This window comes from Colletotrichum orchidophilum (assembly GCF_001831195.1).
Source record: "Colletotrichum orchidophilum strain IMI 309357 chromosome Unknown Scaffold_94.1, whole genome shotgun sequence".
NCBI lineage: Eukaryota > Fungi > Ascomycota > Sordariomycetes > Glomerellales > Glomerellaceae > Colletotrichum > Colletotrichum orchidophilum.
In genome coordinates this window covers 126,036-141,024 of record NW_019173050.1, presented here as the reverse complement: position 1 = coordinate 141,024, position 14,989 = coordinate 126,036, and the positions used below count along the sequence as shown (strand labels likewise).

At 55.8% G+C, this 14,989-nt stretch overlaps 4 protein-coding genes across 4 annotated transcripts; 2 read left to right on the top strand and 2 right to left on the bottom strand.

Moving 5' to 3' along the window:
* Positions 1–2,528: 2,528 nt before the first annotated feature.
* Positions 2,529–5,345, top strand: CORC01_09966 (PHD-finger domain-containing protein; the record flags this gene model as incomplete). Its single annotated transcript, XM_022621595.1, has 1 exon — positions 2,529–5,345. The coding sequence occupies one exon, from the start codon at positions 2,529–2,531 to the stop codon at positions 5,343–5,345; it is 2,817 nt and encodes a 938-aa protein (XP_022471911.1).
* Positions 5,346–6,268: 923 nt separating this feature from the next.
* Positions 6,269–7,761, bottom strand: CORC01_09965 (glycosyltransferase family 4; the record flags this gene model as incomplete). Its single annotated transcript, XM_022621594.1, has 2 exons — positions 6,269–7,252; positions 7,327–7,761. The coding sequence occupies 2 exons, from the start codon at positions 7,759–7,761 to the stop codon at positions 6,269–6,271; spliced, it is 1,419 nt and encodes a 472-aa protein (XP_022471910.1).
* Positions 7,762–9,528: 1,767 nt separating this feature from the next.
* On the top strand, positions 9,529–11,498 carry CORC01_09964 (major facilitator superfamily transporter; the record flags this gene model as incomplete). Its single annotated transcript, XM_022621593.1, has 2 exons — positions 9,529–9,735; positions 9,939–11,498. 2 exons carry the CDS (start codon positions 9,529–9,531, stop codon positions 11,496–11,498), a joined length of 1,767 nt encoding a protein of 588 aa, XP_022471909.1.
* A 453-nt stretch (positions 11,499–11,951) lies between these two features.
* CORC01_09963 (transglutaminase-like superfamily protein) lies at positions 11,952–13,988 on the bottom strand (the record flags this gene model as incomplete). Its single annotated transcript, XM_022621592.1, has 1 exon — positions 11,952–13,988. One exon carries the CDS (start codon positions 13,986–13,988, stop codon positions 11,952–11,954), a length of 2,037 nt encoding a protein of 678 aa, XP_022471908.1.
* Positions 13,989–14,989: the final 1,001 nt, after the last annotated feature.

Genomic DNA, 14,989 nt, shown 5'->3' with positions numbered 1-14,989 from the left:
CGGTGCGGTGGCATTAAAGGGGGGCAACCTAGGTACAAAGGCATGAGGCGAAACGACCCAGCGAAGGCAAGTCACTCGAAGGCCTCCTATTTTAAGACAAAAAAAAAAAAAGGATTGCGCATAATTGGCCAGGCCTCACGTCGCCCTCGGGATGGGATGAAAGCCATGGTCATCCCCGATTCGCAGTCACAGATTTTGCTGGTTTGGTTTCCAAAGGACGCGCTACCTTGATTGAAAGCTTCTATTACGCTTATTGCACTGGAACTCGACGACGAGATCAACACGGCGCCGGCATTCTCCCGCGCATGGTATGAGCTCACAAAATCAAAAACCCTCCCTCATCTTATGCCTAGTAGGCCAGATACTGTCACATACCATGCCCTCCGTGTCTCTGGCGTCAAGTCTCCCTTCTAGCTCATGACAACTCGGTGCTCACCCTGACTTCCGCCCACGCCCTCTTCTAGTCGTCTCCGCACACCGCACACCGCACACCGCATACCGCACACGGATGCCTTCTTATTAGCAAGCAGAAACCAGCGAAGCAAGGCATCCATGAACCATCCGTCCATACGGCGTACGCAGAGTCCCTCCCGTTGCGCGGGTCACCCCTCTTTTGACTTGTCCTCGGCCAGTCTGTCGTCGCCCCTCGCCCTCCGTCGTTCCACCTCGCACTCCTCCCGTCACATCCGCCTGCCGTTTCTGCTAGGGCCAGAGAGGGTCAACCACCCAGCTCCCACCAAACACCAACACCACGCTGCCTGCCCATTTCTTTCTCTCCTATTACTCATTAAATCTTTGCATGCCGCCTCTTGTCCCTCCACTCCCGCCCAACGAGTCTGCCTCTTGCTTTTGTTCACATCAAACCGACGACCCGTGGCCGCCAGCTGCTCTCATCAAGATGATGAGAATCCGTTCTAGTCGAATATCTTCTCATTTTGTTTTCTCTACACTTGCCGCGAAAAGTGTCATCACCCCACTATCCCTCCAACATTTTGCTTCTTTTCCTACTCAGTTTGATTTTTTCCCACCTTCTTCTTTGCCTGGCCGAGCCGACCTTCCAGGCGTCTGGTGCGGAGGGCTAACAAGGCACTCGCCAGTCCTTCATCAGACGGGAACCACCACACACTCTCTCTGTGTCTGGTTGCGGCCTGAAACCCTTCCTGCCTGAGGCATCAGGAATCTACGCTAGAGGGCTGATGGGACCACCGGAGCCACTCATATCAGCGTGTCCACCGCCTTTCGGGTTTAGCTTCAGGTAAGTACTGGTACCTGCGTACCCTGCTCCTTACCCACGGGCTTTGGCTTTTCTGCCCTCGTCTCTCGTCTGCCGTCTCCCTCTCTCGTCTCTCTTCCCGTCGTCGTCTACTACTGTCGCCGTCCCCCTTCCCCTCCAGCGTATGTCCGACTGTACTAGGCTGTGACGGCTGGCGGGCTGTTTGGTGGTAGCCAGTGCTCCCCGGCAGTGGGCAACGGACCAGGACACCTCGAGCTGAGCAGGTGCGACGCTCCCCAAGCATCCCAGCACTCAGCAACCCGTCCTCATCGCACTTTCCCCCAAAAATCCCATCTTCGACGACGACGCCCCCCCCTTCCCTTCCCCCATCCAGTCCACAATCGGCGCACCGAAGCACAAGGTGCCAGCCAGTCCCTACCTTAAGCCGCAGTCCAAGTCCCCAACCTAGCAGTGCAGTTACTGTTCCTACTCGTTCGCCCTCTCTCTCTTTTCGGCTTGGTCTGGGCTCCGGCCTGCACGCTCCTGCACTGGGACCTGTCTCGCTCAACTCGCACTGCACCGCACCGCACCGCACCGCACCAGCACTGCTACTGCTGCTGCCACCACCGCTACCTCTGCTACGCTCCTTTGGGGGACCCATCCGTCTTTCTCTCCTTCGTGTCGTGCCCCCCTCTCTTCTTCTCTTTCAATCTCTTTCCCACCCTCATTTCTCGACCCGAAACACCCTACTCTCCCTCACCTCTGGTCCTGAACACTCGATTTCCTCCTCATACTCCGTCCGCTCGACCCGGTCCAGCTTTTCGAATCGCTCTGTTCCTCCCCGTCAACGAGGCGCAACCGCTCTACGCTTTCTCCGACCTCGTCTGCCCTTTGGCATCGATCGGTTCGTGGACACGCTCTTCGCGATCACAACTCGAAAACTTTTCCACTGCACGACGCCCACAAGACACGCTCGTGACGTTCTGGCAGCATTTTGCTAGATTCAGGCCAACTGTGGTGACTGGGAAAGCGATTTGTTTGGGCTGTTCCTCGCCTCTGCGACGACCTGTCCTTTGTGAGCCAGACTCGACGATCTCACCGAGTTCTACCCCCCGACTTTGTCGAGATTCTTCGGCTCGACTTGATATTACTCGCCGACGGATGACGACGGCCTTACATCCTGCTGCTTCTGTGGTTCATTCGACGGCTTGTTCCAGTGCGTCTAGACAGGCGTCGTCATGCTACCCAGGCCGCAACAGTAATCACCTTACGCAATACCTCGACTCCAATTCGCACCACGAGGCAAACTTAGATTATGACCGAAAAGCCCCAGCCGCTGTCGACGCAGACCGCGACTCCTAGTCAGACCCTCTTCGCTCCGAGCGTACCAGTCTCAACCAACAATGTGCCACGCAAAGTAGAAACGGTTGAGGAAGAGGAGCCTTACACAATCAAGTGTATCTGCAACTTCACTGACGATGATGGAAACACGATCTACTGCGATACGTGCGACACATGGCAGCACATCGACTGCTTCTACCCTCACAGCCGCGAGGAGGCCCTCCGCGAAGACTTTGCCCACTCATGCGCTGATTGCAAGCCGCGTCCCTTAGATCGACAAAAGGCCATCGAGCGAACCCGACGACTGAAGAATGTTCCCACGACAGAAACCATACCGGATAAGAAGGCCAAACGCCCGCCATCAAAATCCCACAAGAAGAAGCTGAAGCCCACGGACTTACAGTTGAATGGCCACCCTGTGGGCCAGGAGAACGCAAAGCACGGAAGTCCGAGCGACCACCCTCACCCGACCAAGAAGGTCAAATCATCCCATCGGCCATCTCACTCGATCAGTTCACAGAATGCAAAGCGAAGTCCGTCCTACGGAAATGGCGGGCGGTCTCAGCCCAACGGCCATCCTCCGAGTCCGGCAACTACTCCCCCGGACCTTCCGAGCGATTTTCAAATACACAATTACTCGGATGGATTCCTGTCCATGAGCAAAGAAACAGACATTCCCATGACTCAAATCAACTCGTTCGCCAGTCTTGGTGTTTCGAACACCCTATCGGTTTGGCTTCGTGAACCGGATCGTATGAGGAAGGAGACCGGCGAGGAAATCAACGACGTGTTTGCGAAACTGCCAAAAGACATTGACGCTCGAAAGCGTCAGCTTCATGTTGAGAGCAAGAAGATTCCTGTTTCACCCGACACGACACTAAGATGGCAATACCTTGCTACTCCAGCTGCCATCGAGAAAGATGTGCCTCTGATTGAACTCAACGGTGTGATTGGATTCCAGAAGGATTACTGCGCAGACCCCGAAAACCTTTGGGAAGAACTCTCTTCTCCGTTGCCCTTCGTTTTCTTCCACCCGATGCTTCCGTTGTACATTGATACTAGGAAAGAAGGATCCATGGCTCGCTTCGTTCGAAGGAGTTGCAAGCCCAACGCCCTGCTGGATACTTATCTGTCAGGCCAGTCCGAGTATCACTTCTGGCTGATGAGTGACAGATACGTCGCTGCAAACGAGCAAATCACACTCCCATGGGACTTCAGGCTACCCAAAAAGTTACAGGCGCGTTTGGTCCATCTTCTGGGCCTCGCCGACGATGATACCACTACGCAGAACGAGTCTGAATTGGACGAGACCGAGTACAAGACACTGTCCGACTGGATTCATCGGATATTGTCAGAGTACGGCGGCTGTGCATGTGACTTGGGGGCAAACTGTGCCTTCGCTCGCTTCCACAGACATCATCAAGCGAAGGTACAGTCCCGACCTCCAGCGAAGAAGAAGCAACGAAAGCCAAAAACCAATACCATCTCACCCACCAGTACTGGACACGCAACAAACAGTCGCGCAGCCAGTGAAGGTCATCAAGATGACGCCGACAACGACGGTCGATCCGCATCTGAGCGTAGCAAACCGCCTAGTCGCGATCGTACGCCTGTGCGCCAGGGCTCATTGGATAGACCGGGTATTCTCACAGAACCTACTGACAGGGACAAGCGCAAGGTTCAAATGGTTGAGGACTCATTTCGACGGATGGAGCAGCAGCAACAACCCCCACGCAAGAAGAAGCGAACATCCGATGGTACAGGATCCAATCCCGGGTCTTCCAAGACGAAACCACGCAACTCAGCGAGTAACGCATCCAGCGGCACTACACATTATGTCGACGCGGGAACATCTCGAAGCAAGTCGAACTCTCCCTCAAGTGGTGTGTCGCCAACGGCACAGAATCCTTTCAAGGCACCCGCCTCTAGGGCCGATTCGGTCGGTGCTCAATCCGGACGAGCTTCGTCAGCACCTCGTCCCATCTACTCCGATGCATCCGTACAAACTGACCCTGTGGAGGGCGAGTGGTACAGTGAGCCTGTCCAGACACCACGGCCACGACGACGCATCATTTCTCTCTCACAACGCTTGCTCAACAATCGGCATCGATTACGCTGTGACGAGGTCGAGAGACGCAAATCACTCCCTTCGCTTTCCACCCTGGAGCCAATACCGATGGACGTTGACCAACCGGCTGAGCCCAAGCTTGCTGTAGACTCTCCACCGCTTTCCAAGGTGCAAGGGTATGAGACATCGCCTGTTGCTCCCCCAGCTGGTGATGTAGTGATGTCGGATGCTCCGACAAGCTCACCAGGCATGGCGAAATCGCCTTTGCAGAAGGACAATATTCCAGATGGACTAGCGAACGGCGCAAGCAGTCCCTTGAAGATGAGGTCACCGGAATTGCGCGTGACGATGCCCCCGGTTCCGGCCTTTAACGGGCCAACATCGGCGACCCCAAGTGCCACAACGCCATCGACGGTTCAGTCCCCATTCTCCGCAAGCAGTCTATCAGGCCCTTTTGCTCCGACGGCAGTCAACGGTGTCGCAGCACACCCGAGTCCAGTCAAAAAGAAGCTGAGCCTCAGCGACTACACCAAGAGCAGGATGAACAAGGCCAAGCCCGCCGGTGCTTTGAAGACGCCATTGCCTGGCACTGAGGAGGCGAAGTCAACACTCGATGCGATTGTCGATTCCCCAGTAGTCGAGAAGAGTACGGATGTTCTTACACCCGTCACGGGTAATACGATCAACGCGAACCCTGCAGCTGCGGCTGCTACCACCTTGTAAAATAGATCGGGGTTCGCGAGTTCTGAAGACGGCACGGCGGCTTTCATCATTCTCCTCTAAATATTATCAAACCATTTTGGGGCGGCGACAGTCTGGTGAATGACTTTGGCGTTTGGGCAGCGACGGACAATAGGAATGGGAAGGGCGGAGGGAATCTCGGTCTCGGTCAGCGCTTTTTCGGGATGTCTTCAGGTGAATTGTGTTTTATTTTTATTTGGAGGGGCTGCTAAAAATGCACGTCTTAACGAAAAACAATTGCTCATTTCGACAACTTTTGTCGTCTGGCATGACGCTGAATCTTTTCGATGGGTCTACGGCGCAAAGTAAGGAAACGGACGGACGTGGCCCGGGGCCGGGGATCGGCTGATACTGGCTGGTACGAGATGAAAAGACGGAGAGATTCCAACCACTCTTGCCATGAGCGGCATGTTTTTGTGTGTAAATCTAGTCTCATTGGCTGTGCCGACGACGCAAAGTTGCTCGGCGCAGGACTACCACACCCCTCCCATGACAAATGGATGTTCTTTTTTTTTTTGCGCAGCTGCGAGGCTGCCTACTTCTGGCTCACACACCACTTCTCCATTTGAAACCAAGATTGTGATTTGAATCTTTTTCGTCTTGGTTTTCACCAATTTTCAAATGAGCCAATCTTGGGCCATGACCCGCCAGGTACTCTACATGGTCTCTTACAGGGTATCTCAATCTCAAACTTCAATCCATATTGGTATAATACAGGCGGCCTTACGAGCCTTGACGTCCCTTGCGATGCGAATCCAGACAGATTGAAATGAAGCAAAAAAGAAGAAAAAAAAACCTCCGGATACAAGCAAAACCGGATTTGTTGAACAATAATGAAGTGCGAGGCCAAAAAAAAGGACCAGTCTCTCGGGTTCCGCCCAAGCCCAAGACACGAAAAGGGTCAATCAATATCTCTGAGTCGTCATACCCCAGTTATCCTCCTTAAAGATGAGTAGAGCGAGGCGATGTCGGACGAAGAGGCCGAACAGACCGACGAAGAGCTGGAGAAAGGTGACCTCCCACGCGAGGCGGTCCTCTCTTAGAGGACCTCGCCAGACGAGCCAGAGGTTGAGGAGAGTGAAGTTGCTCGTCTCGACGAAGCGGCCCTTTTCGTCAACCGTGACCTGCAGCAGACGCAACTTTGCGAGCAGGTGCAGCCCCTGCGCGACGAGGGGGCGAGGTTGCCGTTCGGGGCTCCAGGGAGTCTTACTCGGTTCGAGGAGGCCGGTGCGAGCATTGAATCGGGGCAGGCGGTGGCGAGGGCAGGGAATCAGGCCAAAGATCTGGGGCGTCGAATAGAGGAAGTTGAAGAGCTGGGGGACGAGGAGGAGGCCGAGCGTCTTTGAGAAGTGGCCGAGGATTCCGACCGTCGCGAAGACCATTCCCGAGAAGTAGCAGTACGTATCGCCGACGAAGACCTTGGCGGGATACCAGTTGTGCAGGAGGAGGGCGAAGGAGACGCCGAGCCAGGGGAGGAGGAGGTAGAGGGAGAAGAGGTGGGAGTCCGTGGCCGGGTGGGGATAGGGCGTGAAGAGGTAGAGGCAGTCGTTGAGGACGAGGAGGAGGGAGACGACGATGCACTGGGAGACCTCGATGCCGTTGATGCCGGCGAGCATGTTGATGGACTGCGGGCAGAACATTGCGATGCAGGACATGTAAATGTAGTAGAGAACGCCGAGGTCGAAGAGCTCGCCGAGGTAGGGCTGGAGGGGGATCGGGATGACGATGGAGGTGACGCCAAAGTCGACAAAGTAGATTACGAGGATCGGGACCGAAGCCAGGCCTGGAATCCACCACTTGTGGCGCCATCGAATGTCGAAGAGGTCGTCGCCGATGCCGAGGAGGGCTGTCGTCTGGAGGGAGATGATTGCGGAGAGATAGGAGGCGAGCTATGGTTTGTCGCAAGTCAGTAAGGGTTTCCGCGTGGTACCGCGCCCTGGTGGTTGAGGTAAGTTACACTGACCTTGCTATGGGGGAACCGATGCAGGAACCGTCCCTGCTGGACATGCTCGACCTGGAAAACAACGTCCCTGTTACCACCACCGCTAGTGGCGGCAACGATGTCCTTGTAGAAGGGGAAGGGGATGAAGATGATGACGACGAGGAGGTAGACGGCAGCGCAGACGGCGCCCATGCACTCGGGCAGCTCCGGGCGGTGGTGTTTGGAGAGGTCGCGACCCTTGAAGCCGGCGTGCTTGAAGACCGGACCGAGCCATCGGATCATGGAGTAGGCCAGCGCAAAGGCCAAGGCGGAGAGGGCGAGTGACGCTATCAGGGGCTCGCCCTCGCCCTGGAAGGCGTTGAGGAGGACCGCAACTGCCGCGAAGGAGAGGGAGCCCAGGCTCAGGGTCTCAGTCCGGGTGAGCGTGGGGGACGATGTCGAGGAGGAGGAGGCCATCTTTGGTTCGAGATATTGTCGTTTCTGCAGGCAAGAACGCGCCCGCAGGGGTGTTGTAGTACCTGCAGCTCTCTCGGCTCTTTTGCTGTTTCCTTTGCTACTTGTGGAACCTAAGCTCGGCTGCGGTGCAATTTCATTGTATTTCTGTGCGCAGGGTGGATTGACAGGTGCACCAGGGGTTTTGTTGTCAGGAAAGAGTAGTTGGAGCTCTCGCAATGGAAAGAAAAGGAGTCGCAACCCAAAGTTTGAGGTTTTGCGATGGGACACAGTTGCAGGAGGGCTTCGTCAGTTTGGAGAAATATGTCCCCACTATCCTCCAGGGGGGGCCGCGTTATCGATGGTGGCTGTCCCTCTTCCAGTCTTCTTTTTTTGGAGAGAGTGTGGAAACCACGCTGAACTTTCCCATGTGGCACCGGGAGGCTGCGGGGCAGACATGCAGTGGGCTGTGGAGGGTGGGTACCTTGGAAGGGGACGAATTGACAGCCGAAGTGGAGCCGGGGACCTGTTGCTGGAACTTGCAGCTGTTCCAGCTTCCAGCTTCTGGTCTGTGCGAGACTTGGCTCTCGGCGACTGGAAAGTTGATGCAATGGCGCATTGACCAGCGGTTGAGTCAACGGATAGCAGTTGCAAAAGAACTCTATCTCTGTAGTTGGTTGACTACAAACTCTAAGGCTCTTGTTGCATTGGCAATTGGAATTACAGATTGGATCTCTAGTAATGTCAGTCAAGTCAGCGTAGGTACTAACACTGCAACTGCACGTGCATGCAATATAACCTTTTGTTCAGCAGCCTCAATTGGACATGCGAAAGAATTACAAAGCACATTCCAGCTTCCAGCCAATGGCCATGAGTGTCCAGCACGACATCGGGAACTCGAACAGAAATTGCGGATTTAATAATGCCACGGCAAAGAGACGACCGAAACCCCAACACTGCCGAGTTGCCGTAGAGGTAGTTAGCCCCAATAGACTGTCCTTCGCTGATCTCCATGGTTAATCCACGGTCCCGTCTCCAACGAACCCCGCGTCTTGACTCTCTCCCGTTGCCGTCACCGCCTATCATTGAGAAACAAGATTCCGAGGTTGGCTCTACTTAGTGTACCTTAGTCCGAGAGGTCCACCACACCATACCTTACCCCAAAATATTAGGTGCTTTCTTTCCATTCTCTATATGCCCCTCCAATCCCGGATCGCCCTACAAACACCCCAACACTGCCCGTCTAGAAGCGGATAGCGGAGATAAAATATGGAGTTATGAGCCCCGACTCTGAGGGGAGCGAAAAACCCGGCGGCGGAAGTGAGGCTAGACGCACTTTCCTGCAGGTCAGTCAGCCTGCAAGTCGCAAGGGCGGGTTTGCCGAGCATGATGGAATGGGACTTTGGGGAGCGCCTGTCGAACAACGTTACACCGTTTACCTCAATGATCGTCGCCCTTGCCTTTGCCTACCAGGGGTAGATGCGGCAACTGGGTGAAGAAGGAAGAGGGGTCTCGGGCTAGAATTACTAAAGCAGTTTCGCTCACAGCTGCTGCCGTGGATTCGCGGCGCGTGATTGCGGATTATTAGGTAGGTAGATACGCCAGGCACGCAGATACGTGCTTGCTTGCCCTCCTCCCGGCTGCTGGATCCGGCCCTTTGCTGCTTCTCGTTCTCCTTTCTAATTCCTTCTCTCCTATAAATTCCCTTCCTTCCTACATCTCAAGCCAAATCTTATCGCTTCCAACTTTTGAACTTGCTCATCAAAGAAAAATTCACTTTTGATCCCAAGCATGACGTCCGAAAAGGACGTGGAGACGCCGGCCGGCGCCCACGGCCTCCGAGGATCCTCCTCGGAGCAGGGCACGCTGACGGAACGGGAGCGTCAACAAAACCTCACCACTTCAGATGATTTGGAAAAGGGTGAAAAGACTGAGGTGGAGGAGAGAAAGAGCTTCGAAGATCTCGAAGACACGCCGGACAGCGAACCGTACCAGGAGGTGAGTTCCAGCTTTCTCTTCAAGAGTTCTTCGCAAACTCTTGCGCCTGTCTTGCGCCTGTTCAAGAGTGCGACAGGGCTCGAGAGATCACCTTTCGCACTTGATTTTTTTTTGGGGGGGGGGGAGGTTTGACCTCTCTGGAAGTACTCAAATCGGAAGCCTACGCCGTCACAAGACACTCGTTCTGTGCTTACTCCCTCCAGGACATCGTCATCGAGCGAATACACACAGGACGCTCACACGCCAGCGCACGAAGTCGCCTCTCTCGCATAGCAAGTCTAGCCTCCTCGCGCCGAAAAAAAGAAAAGGATCATCCCCCTCCCACGATTCACCCTGTTTCCGACCTCGATAATGGCGTCGTGGGCTGGGACTCTCAAGACGACCCGGACATGCCCATGAACTTCCCCCGCCGCCGCAAGTGGATCATCATCTGGTTCCTCGCCGGCATCACCTTCATGACCCCCTTCGCCTCCTCGATCCTCGCCCCGGCTATCGAGTACCTCAACGAGGACTACGGCAACGCCGACCTGACGCTGGGAACCCTACCCGTGAGCATCTATCTCTTAGGCTACGCCGTCGGGCCCCTCATCCTGGCGCCGCTCTCCGAGATGTACGGCCGCCGCCCCATCCTCACCGCCGCAAACTTCTTCTTCTGCACCTGGCTCATAGGCTGCGCCCTCGCGCCCTCGCTCGACTCCCTCATTGTCTTCCGCTTCCTGACGGGAATGGGCGGCTCTGGCTGCCTCGCCATCGGCGGCGGCGTCATCGCAGATATGGTCCCAGTCGCCGAGCGTGGCACGGCCATCTCCATATGGATGGTCGGGCCCCTGATTGGGCCAACGGTCGCCCCCATCGTCGGCGCCTTCGTCGCCCAGGACGTCGGTTGGCGCTGGTGCTCGTGGATCGCCTTCATCGCCGCCACGCCCATGGCCCTCGTCATCGCCGTCTTCAACCAGGAGACCAACCCCCGCGTGCTCATCGACCGCAAAGTCGCCCGCCTGCGCAAGGAACTCAACCGGCCCGAGCTCCGCAGCGCCTACGACGACAACACCTCGCCCGGAACGGCGCCCAAATCCACCTCCCAGGTCCTCCTCCGCGGTCTCATCCGCCCCATCAAGATGCTCTTCCTCTCGCCCATCCTCTTCAGCGTTAGCCTCTACTGCGCCTTCGCTTACGGCGTCCTCTACCTCCTCTTCAGCACCATTCCCCTCGTCTTCACCTCCACCTACGGCTTCTCCGTTGGCAGCACGGGTCTCGTCTACATTCCCCTCGGGCTAGGCTACCTCATTGGCATGGCCAGCTTCACCCTCCTCTCAGACCGCACCGTCGTCCGCATGACAAAAGCCAACAAGGGCGTCTATGAGCCCGAGATGCGCCTCCCGGACTGCATCTACTTCGCCGCCCTCCTCCCCGTCACGTTCTTCTGGTACGGTTGGACGGCTCAGTTCCACACTCACTGGGCCGCGCCCGTCGTCGGCTTCCTACCTTTTGGAATTTCCATCATCGGCATCTGGCAGCCCATCCAGGCTTATGTCATTGACGCGTACCCCGCGTACGCCGCTTCCGGGATGGCGGCCTTCACCGTCTTTCGCAGCGTCGTCGCGGCGTTTTTGCCAATGGCGGGGCCGTCCATGTACGATGCCCTCGGCTTCGGGTGGGGAAACAGTCTGCTGGGCTTCATTGCCATTGCGCTCATCCCCGTGCCGGCGCTGATTTATCGGTATGGAGGGCGGTTGCGCAAGTGGCAAAACTTGGAACTTTAAGGCGAAGAAGGATTAGTAGTGTTGAAATGGTTCTCTTTGAGAGGACATGATAAATTGCAAGATACCCATTAGATTTAGAGTTTCTACGCAATCGATAAAGCTTTTGTTTCATACACGTCGCCCGACTATCGTGGTATTTCGTCTGATAATTGGGCGATGCCGAGCTATAGGGGCAGTCTCAAGTCTATTCTTTTGGTGCTAGCTTCAGCTTCCAACTGGCTTTTCTACCCTTTCCCTGAATAAGATCGACGACATTAGCAACGCACATAGTCACTCAAGTGAGGTAGATGAGATGAAAGTGTAAACCCAGAAAGCCACCAGGACCACCAGGTATGATCCAAAGAGTCCCATTATCATTATTGATAAACGATATAAGTTTCGGCCGTCAAAATCGTCAGTAGAAAGCCCCGTCATTTGGTGTATGTGCGTGCGTGCGTGTCTGTCCTCCTCCCCTCAAATGAGCTCCCATTTCATCAGGAACGTCCAACTCATCCCACATCTCCCCTTCTTCGCAAAGTAGTCCTTGGCCGTCATACCCCTGGCGTCCTGCCCGTCAATTGTGGTGATCATGGCCACACTGACGCTCTGGCCCGGCGCGCCCAGGTCTATCGCGTTGACATCGGCCCAATGCCAAAAGCCGTCCGTTTCAATGGGCACCATGTTGTCCTTGCGGCCGTCTCGCCCCTTGATACTCAGGAATAGCAACGGGGGCTTTCCCTTTCCGTGTTTCTCCGAAGTCCAGTGCTCGCATGTATTGGACCACTGGAAGCGCACGATCTGGCCGCTGTAGACGGGAATCTGAAGCTCTTTGGGTTCGACGGTGTGGTCCCAAACGCCTTCTTCGTACGCGTGGGTGTAGACGATGGGTTTGTCGCCATGTACCGTGCCAATGTAGTATTCTTCCCAGGACGGTACCCTGCCATCGGGCCGGAAGAAGTGTCGGTCATCGGCTGGGTAGTGCGACAGTCCAAATATGTCGTTCCTCCGAGTAAACTCGTGCGGCTTGAAATCGGCAGTGAACTCTTTGGTCACATCAGAAACGTTGCCGGCGCCCCAGCAGGCGTCGAGCAATTTCCACTCCCCGCCGTCGATTCGTACCGCATTCCAAGCATGGCCGTCGGCCTTTTTGGGCGGCGGACGCTCCCCCTTTTTCAGCGCTGTGTATCCATATCCTTTGCCGTGGCCCGTCACTGTGATACACTCAAGACCCGCGCGATTAGCGATTTCTCTGTAGGTATCAGCATATCCCGAGCAGACCGCTTTGCCCATGAGTATCGTTTCAGCTCCCGAACGACCCCTGATATTGTTGCCGAAAAAGGCTGCGCAGTCATACGCGATATTGTGGTGAAACCAAGTGAAAATTGCCCGCGCCTTGTTTGTGTGTGACGTGAAAGGCCCGCAGAGGACTTGAGCTAGATAGCCTACAGGATCATTCCTCGGGAGGCTGTGTACGGGATATTGGGCTGCGACGCCATCTGGTCCTGAAAAGTCGCGGCAAATGAGACAGTCGTTTACATGTTCAATAGCTCTGGCCGAGACCGCCTCGATTTGCGCGGCGCTGGGCCGGGAGCTGAGGGGAACAGGAGGAGGTGCGTCATCATTGGTAGTTGGTCGTCTTCCCGGCAGTGGTGGTCGGTCGCTAGCTTGTTCCTGGGTACCATGGCCGTTTGTCTGCGGCTGGGCCTTGATGTACGCTGTGGGGGGCGGAGGTAGTCTTCGCGGGTTCGTCGGTGGTTCTTCTTCCAGCGTCTGTGGGTGAACTTGCTGGTTGGTCGACTTCGAGGTTAGTCGTGGGGGTAGCACCGGTCTCTGAGGGGGTTCAATCTGTCGAATTGCAGGCGAAGACTTGACCGAAACGAGAGGAAACTTGGGCTGTTGTTGAGCGGCGGCTTCTTTTGCTTGAGCTTCTCGTTCCCTCTTAGTTGGTGGCAATGGTGGTAGCTTTGCCTGATCTAGGGTTGGAGGCAGCTTTCGCGTTGGGCCGTCAATTGAATGAACGCTGGTAGCCGACGATACGGTCTGGTTCAACGATAGGGACGACAGATTAGAAATCTCGGACGCGTTCGAGTTACGGCGCACCGTCAATTGCTGCGTGGATGGCCTCCGAGGGGGTAGAGCTGGTGAGATTTGCTGGGTAGAGGAGCGAGTTGGCAGGGGTGGAGGTGCAATGCGATCCCTGGGAGTTGGCGAAAACGACGTTTCGACTTGGGATGAATCGGTGGTTCGTCGCGGCAGCGGTGGTGGGGCGGCCTTTGCCGGTACGGACTTGTTCGGCCGAGGAGGGATCGAGGGACTTTTCTGGGGGGTGGGAAGTCCACTCGTCTGGACGACTGGGAGTGTCTGGCTGCGCGGACCAGGACGATTTGTTGGCGGAGGCGGAGGAGGGGGCCTCTTGGACTTGGGCTCTGGTGCTTGAAAGTTCTTTTGCTGATTGAGGGCGGCGATTCGTTCGGCCAAGGTGTTGAACTTGGGCTCCTCGACGTCGGCCATGGTGGAGTGCCGGGACTTGAGTGAAGAAAATGGAGCAATAGGCGAGAGTTGGCGTGTCGCAGCTCGAGTGCAGGAGAGGTGCAAACAGGTGGTTTGTATAAATGATGGATAAAGCGGACGATTTGATTATTGGGGTTTGCCCACCAATGGAATTCGTATTGGTCGCGGCGCGATGTCCCAGTTGAGCAATAGGCAGCAGGCAGGCTTTTGCGGCTGAGTCAAGGAGCCTCAGAGGCGGTCGGAACTTTTGCGTGGCGGGGTTGTTAAGAGTGCAGTAATGGTATCGCTGCTGAGCAAGATCTGTAGAGACTGGGCGTGCGTATCGAGCAATCGACCAAGGGGCCGAAGACATAGATGGGGGTTGGAGGGGTATGGAAGACAGCCTTTGTATAAATATGGTTGCTGTATCCTAATGGCAGCCACGAAAGAGGGCAAACCGAATATGTGGCTATTGGTGTGGCCCTGGGGCGGAAACGAATGCTAATCAAGCGAAGGACTGGCTGATTGATGGCTCGACCATCAACACGTGTGCAGAGTATCCGTACCTGTGTGCCCAGCTGGTGTTGGTGATGATACAAAATTGGGTGGGGGGGGAGTGACAGAGACAGGTTGGATTGTGGCGATGCTGTCAGCCTTCGGGTTGATTGCCGTTGCAAACAAGGCGAGGAAGGGAACGCAAGGTCGCCTCAGGCAGTGAAGGCCAGGCAGGCAACAGGATCGGGGCCGTGTGATAGGCCCACCGGGCTCGGACGTCGGAGACTGGCAGGGGCGGGACGCGAGAAGCTTAGCCGTGACAGGGAACGGGAAGAAGAGTGGACAGGAGGAGGAGGAGCAGATACGAAGGACAAATCGATGAAGAGGTGGAGGAGGAGGAGGAGGAGGAGGAGGAGGAACGAGGGGCAACTGGAGGGAAGGAAAGGTGTGAGGCCCCAACAAGGTTTGCAGGACCCGGGCCAAGCCGCCAAAGTCGAACTCGAGGGTTGGTCGCACGACGAAGTAAC